This window comes from Loxodonta africana, chromosome 11, assembly GCF_030014295.1.
Source record: "Loxodonta africana isolate mLoxAfr1 chromosome 11, mLoxAfr1.hap2, whole genome shotgun sequence".
NCBI lineage: Eukaryota > Metazoa > Chordata > Mammalia > Proboscidea > Elephantidae > Loxodonta > Loxodonta africana.
The window spans coordinates 27,791,599-27,806,925 of record NC_087352.1 but is presented as its reverse complement, the minus strand read 5'-3'; the positions used below and the strand labels follow the sequence as shown (position 1 = coordinate 27,806,925).

The window sequence follows — 15,327 nt, the reverse complement described above, 5'->3', positions numbered from 1 at the left end:
CCATAAAATCCTTCACTATTGCAGCTCCAGGCTTGAAGTTTTCTTCAGTTATTTCAGCTTGAGAAATGCCGAAGTTGTTCTTCCCTTTTGGCTTTCCATCTCCAGGTCATTGCAAATGTCATTATAATACTTTACTTTGTCTTCTCAAGCCACCCTTTGAAATCTTCTGTTTAGCTCTTTTACTTCATCATTTCTTCCATTCACTTTAGCTACTTGATGTTCAACAGCAAGTTTCAGAATCTCTTCTGAGATTCATTTTGGTCTTTTCTTTCTGTCCTGTCTTTTTAATGACCTCTTGCTTTCTTCATGTATGATGTCCTTAATGTTATTCCATGACTCATGTGGTCTTTGGTTATTAATGTTTAACATGTCAACTCTATTCCTGAGACGGTCTCTAAATTCAGGTGGGATATACTCAAGGTTGTATTTTGGCTGTCGTAGACTTGTTCTTATTTCCTTCAGCTTCAACTTGAACTTACATATGAGCAAATCAACAGTCTGTTCTGCAGTCGGCCCGTAGCTTTGTTCTGGCTGATGATATTGAGCTTTTTCATCATCTCTTTCCACAGATACAGTCAATTTGATTCTTGTGTATTCTACCCAGTGAGGTCCACATGTATAGTCACTGTTTATGTTGTTGAAAAAAAGGTATTTGCAATGAAGAAGTCATTGGTCTTGCAAAATTCTATCATGTGATCTCTGGTATCATTTATATCACTAAGGCCATATTTTCCAACTACTGATCATTTTTCTTTGCTTCCAACTTTTGCATTCCAATTGCCAATAATTACCAATGCATTCTGATTGCACATTCGATCAATTTCAGAATGCAGAAGTTGGTAAAAATCTTCAATTTCTTCACAGCCTTAGTGGTTGGTGCATAAATTTGAGTAATAGTTGTATTAACTGGTCTTCCTTGTAGGCATGTGGATATTATCCTATTACTGACAGTGTCCTATTTCAGGATAGATCTTGCAATGCTCTTTTTGACAATGAATGCAACACTGTTCCTTGTCAACTTGTCATTCCTGGTATAGTAGATGATATGATTCTCCAATTCAAAATGGTCAATACCATTCCATTTCAGCTCACTAGTTCCTAGGATATTGATCTTCAAGCATTCCCTTGGATTTTTGACAACTTCCAATTTTCCTAGATTCATACTTCATACATTCCAATTATTAATGCATAGTGCTCTTGGTCAATTAAATTTAGTAAACTTGTGACTCAGCCTGTTGCCTGATTGTAGTTCCATTTCCTCACCACGAGAAGCTCCAATTCTCCACCTCCTCCATTTCTTCTGTGAGTCAGTTTTATGTGGCTATAAAATATCATTCAACTGTGCAGAATGTTGACTAAAAATTCATGGTCACCGACCTCAACTTTCTAAGCTGCTGTCTAAATTTGAATTGTGCCAATATCTACAGCATTTAGATAGAGAGTACATTCCTGCTTCTACTTTTTTTCTTTCTTTTTTAATCTCCAATGTACTTGATAGCTCACTTAAAGCAAGCTTCCCACCACAAAGCACCATTGATATCCGTGCAGACAGGGACACCAACAACTTTTCCCCCTTATTTCTAGTAAACCATTTAACATCTTAGTTTAATTTTCTTCAAGACAGTATTTAACTATTGATCAATTTCTCCTTTTTGATGTGGATTCTAGATCAAGGTGGTCTCTCTGAGAAATTTTTCAGCCATTCTTGCATTGGTACCATTCTGCCCCTCTCCCCTTTTTTTAATTGTGGTGAAAATATACACAACGAAACGTCTATTTCAACAATTTTTACATGTATACTTCAGTGACGTTGATTACACCCTTCAGTTGTGAAACCACTCTCCATATCCTTTTCCAAATTATTCCCCCACCATTAACATAAACTCAATGTCCCCTAAAAAAAAAAAAAAACAAAAACCCATTGCAGTTGAGTTGATCCTGATTCATAAGGACCATATAGGACAGAGTAGAACTGCCCCACAGGGCTCCTGAGGGTGTAAATCGTTACGGAAGCAGACTGCCACATCTTCCTCCCAAGGAGCAGCTGGACTGCTGAACATCCGGTTAGCAGCCCAGCACTTAACCACTGCACCACTGGTTGTTTTCAGATGTGTTTACTGGATTATAGGCTACTGTACTCTGGGTACAGACCCAGCAAGCGTGAGAGGCAGCGTAACCATCAATGCACAGAGACATCTGTGAGGCTCGACTTCAATGCCCAGTAAATCAAACCAAACCCATTGCCGTGGAGTCAATACCAACTAATAGCAACCCCTGGGAGTGGTTAAAGCACTCAGCTGCTAATTGCAATGTGGGTGGTTCGGACCCACCTGTGGCTCTGGGTGAGAAAGATGTGGCAGTCTCCATCCTTAAAGATTTACAGCCTAGAAAACCCTATGGAGCAGTTCTACACTGTCGTATAGGGTCCATATGAGTCAGAATTGACTGGAAGACAAAGGGTCTGGTTTGGTTTATCTTGGTTGTGATGCATCTGTCTGGAGAATTTTCTTCTCTCGTCCCTGAACGTACTGAGGCTCATGAACCTAACTCTAAAGGTTCAGGGTACATGCATTTAAACTTCAAGATAATGATCGTTAACGTTCAGTTCTGAATGGATACACTTTGAGTCTGAATAACTGAATGGAGTGATGTGTCCTTTTGGATCTGTAGCCTTTGGGAGCAACTGATACCACATTTTTAGCCTCTGGGAGCATGCTGATCTTCCTGAAGTCTGAAATAATGTTTCCAAACATTTGGGTGATCAGTTGAAGACAATGCCCAGAAATCTCCAAAAGACTCCTTTAAGTAGGGGCGATGGATTCCCCTGCCTCTCGAGGCAAAGCAACAAACAACCCACTGCCATACAGGAGTTTTTGACTCATATCGACCTTATAGGATAGAGTAGAACTGCCCCATGGGGTTTCCAAGGTGTGGCTGGTGGATTTGAACTGCCAAACTTTAGGTTAGCAACTGAGCACTTAACCACTATACCACCACGGCTCTATCATTGGAGCCAGAGAACACCAAGTCCCAAGGCTCTTAAGGGTGCCCTCAGGCCTCTGTGGAGCCCTGGTGGCGCTGTGGTTAAGAGCTTGGCTGTTAACCAAAAGGTTGGCAGTTCGAATCCATCAGCCGTTCTGGAAACCCTACTGGGCAGTTCTCTGTCCCATAGGTCGCTACAAGTCTCAATTGACTCAATGGCAACAGGTTAAAGACTCTATACCTGCAGGCGGGGCCTACTGGATCGTCGCGCTTTTCCGCGGCCTGTACAACCGTAGAAACTACAGAACCCAGAAAGCTCTGCGTGGAGCGGCAGTAGCATTGAGCCAGTGAAAGCCCGGAAGAGAGGCATTTCCTGTCGCGCGTCGGGGCGGAACATCCGGCGTCTTCCTCGTCGCGGTCATTTTGGTTGTTCTCAGATGTGTTTTCCGGAGAAGTGGGTACGGTACACCGGGTGCAGACCGAGCAAGCGTGAGAGGGAGTGTTTTCGTTAATGCACAGAGACGTCTGTAAGGCTCGACTGCGGCGCCGCCCAGTGTGACCGCGCCAGGACCGGGCTGGGGGCGGCATTCACCAGGTCCCGCCCATTTCGCCCGCCGCTGCGGGTCCCGCTCCGCCCACAGGCTCTGATGGCGGCGGCCGAGCTGAAGGATTTGGTTCAGGTAAATGCTGCGTCCTTCAGGCCCTCACCAATCATTATCCCACCTCCGAGTACTAAAGCCCCGAATAAGGGGCACCTGCTCACGTCACTGCAGCCCAGGCCCCAGCGTCCTGGACAGTGAGGCGATTGTAGGTGGAGTTCCCGTACTGACACCTTTTGTGAATAGGTGTGGGAGAGTGTTACTGGCAGAGAGACCGGTACCTGTAAATGTTTTCAGGTGTGACACGGCCGGTAGCATTCGAGAAACCTGGACACCCTCTTGTGTTTTCGGGGAACAGAAAATGGTAGGAACCAAGCCTGGAATATCAGGCTGAGGAGGTGTACCTTCTGCGCCGTGGAGAGTTTTGAATAGAAGAGGGACGTGATATGTATTATGCTTTTAAAAACTTTCCAAAATGTGCTCATGGGAAGAACAGATAAGAGTGAGGCACAGGGAGGTTCATTCCTTGTGCAGAGTGACACAGCTGGTAAGACTCAGCACTGAAGGGTGAGACACAGAGGTTAGGCAGTTACCCCAAGGTACCGCTCCAGGACGGGAAGGGTACAGGGATGCTTGAGCCCTTCTAGCCCTGCCATGGTTGCCTGCCTCTCATGACCTCCCTCTTCCCACAGGTTCCTGTGGCTGGAAAAGCACTTATGGACCCTACACAGGTGAGTGGTGGGTGTCCCAGGCCTCATTGTTCCTGATCCCACCCATGTGGTCTGTGAGATCTAGGTGTCCTGGGACTCTTCAGCTGCCACTCTTCTATCTTTGGGCCTGGGGATCCTGAACAAACTCCAAGCTTAGGTTACTAAGTTCAGGCCCGGGCTTATATAGAGTGGTTCATTTTGTTAATCCAATGGAATGAGGTGGGGGAGGTTGTCCCAGGCTTGGGCAACTGTATGTGCAAATGCTTGGAGGTATTTTAATTTGATCCAGAGTGGGTCTGTGGGTGTTCTGGATGGTCTGTCAGGTGCTGCATGAGGAAATGAGATTCACATAGGAAAGCCTGTAAACAAGTAGAGTTTATTACTCACAGGTCCCACAGAGGAAACTACAGAATGCCTCAACAAAGGACCACACAGGGTGGTAACAGCTGGGGGCCAGGTTACAAGCTGGAACTGTAGGAAAGGACAAGCGGGGTGAAATCTCAGGGTTATCCCATGCTTAAGCCTTATTGGTAAGTTTAAAAGTTTCTAGTCCATTAGCGCAGGAATATGGAGACATTTTTGTTACAGAGAGTTGTATAGGACATGGCAAGAAGAGGGAAAGAGTAACTGTATTCAGTCGATGAGAGGCTGAGTTACAGGGTATCAACAAGGTGTCTATCATAGGAAAACATGAGGCATAGGTAGGAGGGCTAGTAAGAGACTACAACTGTTGAGAGACTGTGTGACAACATAGGAATGGCCATGTTGGAAAGTGGGTGAAAGCGCAACTAGGAAGAATTATGGGATGCCAAGGCAACAAATTACATAGACCACATATTGGGCCAAGACAGGAGGTGAGGTTGAGCTGCAGTATTCAGGGAACCCAAGGTCTCTTTTTTTTCTCATGGGAAGAGAGGGCAGGAAACAGGCTTGGAATGGCTTCCTGAGAAGTTGAGTGTCTATCCTGGAGGTGATGGGAGCAGTGGGAGTTACGGAGCAGAGGAGGGAGGTGATCTAATCCAGGTATCCTCAGGCTCCCTTTGGCTGCAGCGTGGAGACTAGACTGTGGGTGTGAGAGGAGTGGTAGGAAGACCAGGGAGAGGGTTACTGCAGTAGTCCAGGTGCATGTTGCTGGTCGCTGGAACTGGCTTTGATGGATAGATGGAGAGAGGAAGGCTATGACTTGTATGGGACAGCAAGTGTAGCACAAGTGGAAGAGGACCAATGGTATCTGAGATCCACATGTGCTTCTGAGTGACTGAATTCGAAGCAAAGAACAAAAGCAGGGAGGTGTTCACAGCAGGATTCGGGGTTGCCTCTGTCAATGGGACCCCCAGAGGTCTGGGGTACTACTGAATTGTTGGAATTTGCCAAATACTCTGTCGATGCTATGTGTGCAGTAACTTGTGGGGGGCCAGGGAGGATAAGGAAGCTATTGGAGTGCAAAGTAGAAGAGTGTGTGGGAAAATGTGTGGTATGGATGTGGAGAGAAGTGTGAAATGATGGCCTCAGGGCCCTGTTTTGGGGACCTAAGGGTGAAGGGTCAGCCCGTATTTGGTTGTATCTGAGAGGCACAATCTGGGATGAGAGGCATGATAAGCGCATACCCTGGATTAGCTTTGGGCCACAAGTGGTCATTTGGCAGGGCCTGGGCACGTGTTCCTGCATGTCTGGCCGAGAGCATTGATCTTGTCTGCCCTCCTTCCTCTTGGTGCTGTTTGCTGATAGCAGTCAATGGGACCGTGAAGAGAGAGAGGGCATCAGTGGCAACAAGACCTGGTCTCTCCTCTTAGGTGTGAACTGGGGAGGGGGTGTGAGAGGAAGATAGGTGTATGGAGTGATGAACTTGGGATCCTGAGGAGAGAAGCTAATCATGGAGTGAACTATTGTCCCTGTCATGGCAGGGCAGTGTGAACTTTGAGGACGTGGCTGTGTACTTCTCCCAGGAGGAATGGGGGCTGCTTGATGAGGCTCAGAAGCTCCTATTCTGCGATGTGATGCTGGAGAACTTTGCAATCATAGCCTCCCTGGGTAAGACACTCACACCCACCCAAGTCTCCTGACCTAGTCTCTGCCTTTCTTTTCCACAGAGACTGCTCTGTCCTTCTACAGCCAGACCATAGGCTCTGCTACCTTCCCTACTTTCATGGCATGTTGTCTTAGTTATTTAGTGCTGCTCTAACAGAAATACCGCAAGTGGGTGTCTTTAACAAACACATTCATTTTCTCACAGTTTACGAGGCTGAAAGTCTGAATTCAGGGTATTGGCTCTAGAGGAAGGCTTTCTCTCTCTGCCAGCTCTGAAGGAAGGTCCTTGTGTCTTTGATCTTCTGCTGGGTGATCTTCAGGTGGCTTCGCATCTCTCTTCCCCCTACTCTGCTCTGGTTGCTTCTTTAATGTCTTTTATATCTCAGAAGAGATTGACTCAAGATGCACCCTATGGTAAGCCTGCTTCATTGACATAACAAAGAAAACCCATTCCCAAATGGGATTATAACCACTGGCATAAAGGTTAGGATTTACAACACATATTTTGGGGGTCATAACTCATTCCATAACATTTGACTCTTTTGCCCCACTGAAATTCTTGTCATTGCCATGTGAAAAACCCATTCACCTCAGCACATCGTCCCAAGAGTCTTTTAAATCCACACCAAGTCCAAAATCTCATCTTCCGAATCATCTAAATCAAATATGGGTGAGACTTAGGCGTATTCCATTCTGGGCCAAAATTCCTCTTCATCTGCGAACCTGTGAAATCTAGATTACAAGTTGTTTCCAAAGTACAATGGTGAAACCAGGCACAAGGTAGACAATTCCATTACAAATGGGAGAAATTGGAGAGAAAAAGGGGATATTGGGCATCAGGCAAGTCCAAAACCCAGTAGAACAATTTACATTATCTCTCAAGGCTTGAAAATAACCCTTTCTTCTCTGAGACCAGCTAGGCAATGACCCTGGGCTTCAGCTCCACCTTTCAGGCCCACTGGGATGGCATCTGTTCCCCCTTGGCTTTGGGCAGCCCCATTCTCCTAGTTCATCTGAGTGGCAACCCTGTTCCCTCAGCCCTGGCAGCTCCCTTTCTTCTGCCCCTTGGGCATGGCAGCCTCGTTCCCTTTACTTTGGGCAGCACTCCCATCCCCTTGGCACACCTTCATGGCAGCCCCACGCTCTGGAACCGAGTTGGCAGAACCAAGTTGGTAAATATCTGACTCTGAAACTTGGGAGGCTGTGGCACCACTCTTTGAGATCCAGGGTACCCTGGCCCACCCTTGGAAACCCCAGAGGCCATGACACGACCCTTTGGAACCCAGGCAGCTCTGCTTCCCATTCATTTTCCAACAGTTCAGCAGATCTCTGAGCTGCTCCAGGTATGGTCCTTTTCTTTTCTCTTCCAAGAGGCAGAAAGCGTTTTTTCCTTTTGTTCTTTCCCTGTCCCCTTTAGTCTAAGCAGATGGGTTTTTTCCTGTGGTAGTTGGTTAGATCCATCAGTCACAGGCTTAATCTCTTTAACGAAAGATTGTATTGCCATGTCCTTAGTGAACATTCTAGGACATGTGTCCTTAGCTGGTACAACAAAATTTTCCAAAGCATTAAGTTCTGTGTTAATTTTGCACAGTTCATTTTTAAGTCCATCTCTTTGCTCTTGCGTTTTACTATAAGCGTTAAGGAGAAACCACACAGCCCCTTTAAGATCTTGCTTAGAAATCTCATCAGCCAGATATCCAAGTTCGTCTCTTACAAGTTCTACCTTCCACCAGAAATGTGAACATATGAGACAAGTTCCTTGCCACTGCATAAAAAGCCTTGCCCTTCCTCCATTGTCCAATCACATCTTCATCATTTTCTTTTAAAGCCTCACCAGAAACACATTTAACACCTACATTTCTAGGAACCTTCTGCTGATGGAGCCAGATTCTCTAAGATAATAGAGACTTTGTAGCTCTCCTCACTTCCTTCTGAGCCTTCACCAGAATTGCTTTTGACATCCATAACTCTACCGACAGTCTCTTCAAGGCAATCTAGGCTTTTGCTATTAGACACTTTAAAACTCTTCCAGCCTCTACCCATTACCAAATTCCAAAACCACTTCCACATTTTAGGTATCTGTTAGAGTAGCACCCCACTCTTCTGGGGTGCTGTCTTAAATTCTGTCTTTGTTACCTAGTGCTGCTATAACAGAAATACTGTAAGTGGGTGGCTTTAACAAACAGACATTTGTTTTCTCACAGTTGAGGAGGCTACAAGTCCAAATTCAGGGTACTGCCTCTAGGGGAAGGCTTTCTCTCTCTGCCAGTTCTAGAGGAAAGTTCTTGTCTCTTTGAGCCTCTGCTCCTGGGCAGTCTTCATGTGGCTTGGCATCTCCCTACCCCTACCTCTGCTCTGCTCCCTGGTTAATCTCTTTTATATCTCTAAAGAGATTGACTTTAGATACACCCTATACTAATCTTCCCTCATGTACTTAACAAAACAACCCATTCCCAAATGGGTTTATAACCACTGGCATAGAGGTTAGGATTTACAACATATATTTTAGGGGGACAAAATTCAATCTATAACACAAAAGTTCTGTGAGTGCCAAGACTGAACTGTGTACACTGTTCTAAGCAGTGTATTCTGTAAGTAGCCTTAGCACCTGCTGCCCAAAGTATGCAGGGAAAGGTCTGGGAGTCTGGAAATTTACAGTCAGACTAATGGAACTCACCTTTCTCAGGGTGACTGTGTCTGGATTCATGGCACTTCTATGCCTGGGTTCTGCCCCTTTTCTCTAGCTGACATTTCCTCATAGTTATCAGTGACAGGAATTGTAGACATTGTCATGGTCACTACTAGTTGTAAGGTCTTCCTGAAGGTTGTTGGCAGAGGGGTGAGTTGGAGACCCTGCCTGTTCTTCCTGTGCTTCATCTTGTCTTAGTGTCCTTTAATCTCAGAGACCCAGTACTATATAGCAGCCCATTCCATAAGCTGCCACCAGCTCCTTTGTTCTCAGAACAGTTTCATGGACTCTCTCCTTGTGTTTGTTGTTCGTTTATGGTGGTGCTTCCTTTTTGCAAGAAAGTCAACTTGCATTTCATCAGCGTTTCTGTGCTTTCAGGTTCTTCGCACGGAACAGAGGATGAGGATGCATCTTCTAAGCAGAATGTTTCTTTGGAAATACAGGTCAGGACATCAGAGGCAGGTTCATCCACTCAGAATACTCACCCCTGGGAGATGGGGGTCCCGTTCTTGGAAGATATTTTGCATATGACTGAGCAAGCAGCACACCCTGGGCAGAATTCATGCTCAGGTAGGGCTTGTGTGAGATGCTTCTGGATGAGAGCAAACCTTCACCGGCACCAGAAGTGTCTCAGTGAAGAGAACCCCTTCAAAAAAGATATGGACGCGGCCTCATTTAGAAAGAGCTGCAGATTCCATGTGTCAGGGATGCCTTTTACCTCTGGGGAATTTGGGAAAGACTTCCCAGCAACTTTGAGCCTTCTCCAGCACCAGTCCACTCTAAAGAGTGAAAAGCCACCCAGCAACTTTGTGTGCGGGGAGGCCTTTCACACTGGAAAAGGACTTTGCAAGTGGAACAAATGCGAGAAATCTTCCAGCCACGAGCACACACTTGTTCACCACGAGAGCATTCACACTAGAGAAGGGCCTTATGAGGGTGACAAATGTGAGAAAGATTTCAGCTGCAAGTATAGACTTGTTCAGCACCAGGGAGTTCGCACTGGTGAAAGGCCATATGAGTGTGGTGAATGTGGAAAATCCTTTAGATACAAATGTTTACTCATTTACCATCAGAGAGTTCACACTGGAGAAAGACCATATAAGTGTGAGGAATGTGGGAAATCCTTTAGAGATTCCTCAACCCTAATTCAGCATCAGAAAATTCACACCGGAGAAAGGCCTTATGAGTGCAGCGAATGTGGGAAATGCTTTAACCGTAAATCTGATCTTAATAAACACCAGAGAAGTCATACTGGAGAAAGGCCTTATGAGTGCAGCGAATGTGGAAAATTCTTTGGCCGTCACTCCCTCCTTCAGAAGCATAAGAGAATTCACTCCACAGCTACGCCATATGAGTGCAGCAAATGTGGAAAATTCTTTAGTTATTGCTCCTACCTGAATAATCACAGGAGGATTCACGCAGGAACAGAGCTGTATGAGTGTTGTGAATGTGGAAAATGCTTTAGCCAAGGGTCCAGCCTCATTCAGCATCAGAAAATTCACATTAGAGCTATGGCATATGAATGTGGTGAATGTGGGAAATCGTTTAGCCGCAAATCTTTACTCATTTATCACCAAAGAGTTCACACTGGAGAAAGGCCTTATCAGTGTGTGGAATGTGAAAAATCATTTCGTCATCGCTCAGCCTTCATTCGACATTGGAAAATTCACACTGGTGAAAGGCCTTATGAGTGCATCGAGTGTGGAAAATTGTTCAGCCGTAGCTCCCACCTTAATAAACACAAGAGAATTCACACTGGAGAAAAGGCTTTGAGTGTAGCAAATGTGGGAAATCCTTTTTCTACAAACATAGCCTCATTTGACACCAGAATTCACATAGGAACAAAGCCTTATGAATGTGGAGAATGGGAAATCCTCTAGGCAGAGATGCAACCTCATTCAACACCAGAGAATTCACACAGAAGCTAGGCTTGATGAGCGTGATAAATTGAAAAATCTTAATGACTTTGATCAAAATGTTCAGTAATGGTAGTTGGACACCTGTTAGTTGTTTTGGTGTAATGGCAAAGGAGGCAGTTGTTCATGGAGACAATTAGCCACACATTTCATTTCCTCCTATAACTGACTCTCCTTCCTCTGTTGCTCCAGGCAAATAGAGACCAGTTGTGCCTTGAATGGGTGCTTGCAAACTTTGAAGACCTTAGACACTACACAGCAAATTAGGAGGTAGAACAGAAGGACTAAATATGTTACGCCAATTAACTGGGATATCTTATGAAACCGTGACGCTAAACCTATAAGCCAAGGAACCAGATCACGTGAGGTATTTGGCTGTACATAAACAACCTCAGCAGCTACTCTTTTTTTTTTTTGTCATCGTTATATCACAAAACTATTGCCAATTCAACTTTTTACAGGTATAGAACTTATTGACAGTTGTGCAACCCTACCCATAATCAATGTGATTTTTCCATCACTGTAAATAGAAACTCAGTATCCCGTAAGGAGTAACCTCCTCTTTCCCCGCCCCCAACCCCGGGAACCATTAATAAACTTTAGTCTCTATATATCTGCCCTTTTTTTGCCTTTATGAACCCATGAAACTGTTGCACTGGGATAATCTTTAAACCAAACATATCCCCTGAAGTGTTCTTAAAACCAAACAATAGTTTAGCTTAACTAGAAAAGGTCTGCCTTAAGCATTATGCTGTTTTAAGCGTTATCTATATGAGATCTAATTGACAGTGGCAACTCAAAACAGGAATGTTAGGTAGCAGTGAGTTTATGTTAATAGGGTAGAAATAACTCAAAAGGAGAGAATGGTTGCACAACTCAGATGTAATCAGTGTCACTGAATTGTACATGTAGAAACTGTTGAATTGGTGTATGTTTTGCTGTGTACATTCTCAACAAAATTAAATTTTTAACTCCTCTGGCCGTAAATCTGAGTTCATTTATCACTAGAGAGTTCACACTGATAAAGGTCTTAGATGTGCAGGGAATGTGCTGTTTCGTTGTTCAGTATGATGACACTTGAGGAGAGTGTTTGTGATGGTGTTATCTACCTGAATTAAATCTCCCACATTCAAACATATAACAGGAGGGAGAGTCCCCATGAGTTCTAGGTATGTGGGAAGCCTTTGGAAGTTGCATTGCACTTTCTGACCTGCCCAGTACCCTTGCCAGATTTCTGTTGCTTCCAGTTTCTGTGTTATAAGCTACTTCAGATTTACCACCCGACAGATTACCGCAGTGTGCATCAGTCACACTAGCCCAAGGTGCTCAGGAAGGCAGATTACTGTGCCTACCTGTTCACTGGAGAAAATCATGAGTATCCAGAAGCGATAAGGCCCCTAATTCTGTTTTCTCTTGACTAGTTAAGGCCTGTATCTGACCCAGTTTCAGCCCAGCGGACCCAGTTTGAGTTGTGCTGATGCTTTTCCAAGAGGATTATTTTTTTCAATGATGTTGGTTTGACAAGATGCTTGAAATGTGTATGTGTAGCTTTCAAGTCACCAACCTGGGAACCACCTGCTGCACATGCTCTGGTGTGTGCAATGATACAGGTCAATGATAAAGGTCTTTTAAACACCTTTAATCTTTGGATTTCCACTCACTATGCTGGGTGATCTGAGAGCAGTGTTAGGATCTGTCATATAAAGGGGTCTGATAAAATGAGTTCCTGTATGTGGCTTTTTGTTTTGGTTCTTTAGAAAAACAGCTTGGAATATTTTCTCCATTAAGTCCTGAGGAGTTGTTACCTTTGCCCTAGTTCTTTGGCAGACTGCTTGTGGGACCTCCCAGATTGCTTTCTACTCCAGAGGGTTATTACTTTTGCCCAGGGCAGAGGCCAGTCTCTGCCACTGTTAAATGTTACTTTTGTACAAGACTGAAGTTGATTGACATCTCATGGACTTCTGACTTTCCCAAAATGATCGGCTGGGCCACAATCTGGCAAGGGGTTGGCTGATTTACTATTCATATAATGGCTTGAAAATCCACCCAATAGGATTGAGTGACTTTCAGTCCACTGAGGGAATTGGCTGCTTTGTGGTCCTGTTGAGAGGGCCATGCTTTGAAATTGACAAGGGGTTTGCTCCTATAGAAAGCAAACTCCACAGAGGTTTTTAGAGGCAAGTAGGGAACCTCAAGACCAATCAGAGCCTGGAGCAGAGTTGGTACCTGGGGTTTCCCTTTGAGGCGAACCTCCTAAGAAAACTAATATTGGTCCAGGGCTACAACACTGAAGACAGCAAGGAGCCCAGAAGAGGCCTGGCTTAAGAGAGCAATGGGTGAGAGTTCTGGAAAGGGCCTGGTGGTGCAGCTGGTGGTTACAACAGAAAGTTTCTGCTAGGAAAGCAGCTAAGGGAGCTGAGCAAGCCGCCACACTGGCTCTGAGCTTGGCCAGTTAGCAGTGGAGAAGCTGCCAATGGGGGAGCCTGATGGCAGACAGACCTCAAGGCAGAGAAGGGCTGTGCGTGGCCAAGGGGGACCTGATCTGCATGGCCGAGAGGGCATGTGCACAGCTAAGATGAGCCTGGTTGCACATACAAGAGGCCCTGCTTGCACGGCTGAGAGGGGCTTGCTAGCACAGACAGGAGCCTGCTAGCACAGCAGAGAGCAGCTGAGAGACCTCTTCTGGCTGGAATCTGTCCGGTTGAATTGTGTCCCCCCAAAATACTTGTCAACTTGGCTAGGACATGATTCCGTGTATTGTGTAATTGTCCACCATTTTGTCATCTGATGTGATTATCCTTAATGTGTTATAATTTCTACCTCTATGGTGTTAATGAGGCAGGATTAGAGGTGGTTATGTTAATGAGGCAGGACTCAATCTACAAGATTACGTTGTGTCTTAAACCAGTCTCTTGAGATATAAAAGAGAGAAGTGAGCAGAGAGACTTGGGAACCTCATACCACCAAGAAAGCAGCTTTGGGAGCTGATTGCATCCTTTGGACCCAGGGTCCCTGCAGCTAAGAAACTCCTTGACCAGAGGAAGATTGATGACAAGGACCTTTCTTCAGAGCTGACAGAGAAAGCCTTTCCCTGGAGCTGACGCCCTGAATTTGGACTTCTAGCCTACTAGGCTGTGAGGGAATAAATTTCTCTTTATTAAAGCCATCCACTTGTGGTGTTCCTATTACAGCAGCACTAGATGACTAAGACAGAAACTGTCCTGCACAAAAGAAGGGAGGGATGTGCTCTCCACCTCAGAAGAGCCTTCCACACCTAACCTGTGTCTTCCTGATGCTGATCCCGAATTGTTCCTGTTACTTCCAAGTTGGTCTTGATCCTGTTACTTCCCTAATAAACCACATAACTATGAGTATGGTCTGTGAGTTCTTTGTGCTCATTGCAGTGAATTATCTTTCACACCCAACAGAAAAGTAGAGAGTGCTGTAGGGGAGGGGGTGGTGGTTGTCAGAAACAATGAATGAATAGAGCAGAGGTATGTCTGCTCTCCATCTCATAGGAACCAGCTTTGTGCTGGTCCTGATTTTAATCCCTCGGGAATTTAGACAGTTCCTCACACGGCAATACATGAGGTGAAGAGCTGTGGGGACTCCAAGCTTTGTATGCCTCAGAGAGGGTCATATGGCAGAAAATAGCTCTCTGTTCCGTTTGGGCCTAAATTGCATTGTTGCCCAAGGCTTCCTAGGGAAGAATGTAGGCTTTTATGGTCCTAAATTGTAGCCTGGATACGGGGCGGGGGGGGGGGGTGTACACTTAGACATCACCCTGAAGAGGGCAGAGTTGTGAATAACTTCAGTTCTTCAGAGAATAACAAAGTTTTTTGCCTTTTCACAGGGGAGATCACATATTGCCCAGCACTGTGGAGGGCTGAGGGAGACTCATAATAGGTATAAAACATTGGATTAATAGGGAGTGGAGGAGACTACAGCAAGTTAGAAAGCGTGTGCCTCTTCTAAAAGTGCCTCGACAGACATTCCAGTGTCTATAGTTGTGTGGATTCAGGACCTTCAGAGCTTTGCCTCTTGTTACATGAAGAGTTAACTTTACCCAAAGAATTTGGTCTTTGTCCCCAGTTCCTAGAAGGTAACCTCTAAATCCCTGGGATCTCCTGAGTGATTGGAGTGTCTTTGTTATTTATGTTTTTTTTTTATAGTCTCTGTGGTGCTTCCAGTCTCTGTCAGACCAGTAAGTCTGGTCTTTTTCATGAATTTGATCATTTGTTCTGTATTTTTCTCCAGCTCTTTCCGGGACTCTCTATTGTAATCCCAGTCAGAGCAGTCAGTAGTGGTAGCCAGGCACCATCTAGTTCTGCCCTCGCGGTCGTATAGGCTGTGGTGGTTGTGGTCCATTAGTCTTTTGGACTAATGCTCTCTTTTTTTTTTTT

The 15,327-nt window shown here is 45.1% G+C and overlaps 1 protein-coding gene across 1 annotated transcript; it reads left to right on the top strand.

The window, feature by feature from the left end:
* Positions 1 to 3,363: 3,363 nt before the first annotated feature.
* On the top strand, positions 3,364 to 14,648 carry LOC100668797 (zinc finger protein interacting with ribonucleoprotein K-like). Its single transcript, XM_023543646.2, has 4 exons — positions 3,364 to 3,662; positions 4,274 to 4,312; positions 6,196 to 6,322; positions 9,387 to 14,648. The coding sequence occupies exons 1-4, from the start codon at positions 3,630 to 3,632 to the stop codon at positions 10,886 to 10,888; spliced, it is 1,701 nt and encodes a 566-aa protein (XP_023399414.1). The 5' UTR covers positions 3,364 to 3,629; the 3' UTR covers positions 10,889 to 14,648.
* Positions 14,649 to 15,327: the final 679 nt, after the last annotated feature.

Excerpts from the sequence above, each read along its gene's own strand:
- LOC100668797 (XM_023543646.2), top strand. The coding sequence starts at position 3,630 with ATGGCGGCGGCCGAGCTGAAGGATTTGGTTCAG. Across the intron at positions 4,313-6,195 it reads CACTTATGGACCCTACACAG|GGCAGTGTGAACTTTGAGGA; the intron begins GTGAGTGGTGGG and ends CTGTCATGGCAG. Across the intron at positions 6,323-9,386 it reads TGCAATCATAGCCTCCCTGG|GTTCTTCGCACGGAACAGAG; the intron begins GTAAGACACTCA and ends CTGTGCTTTCAG.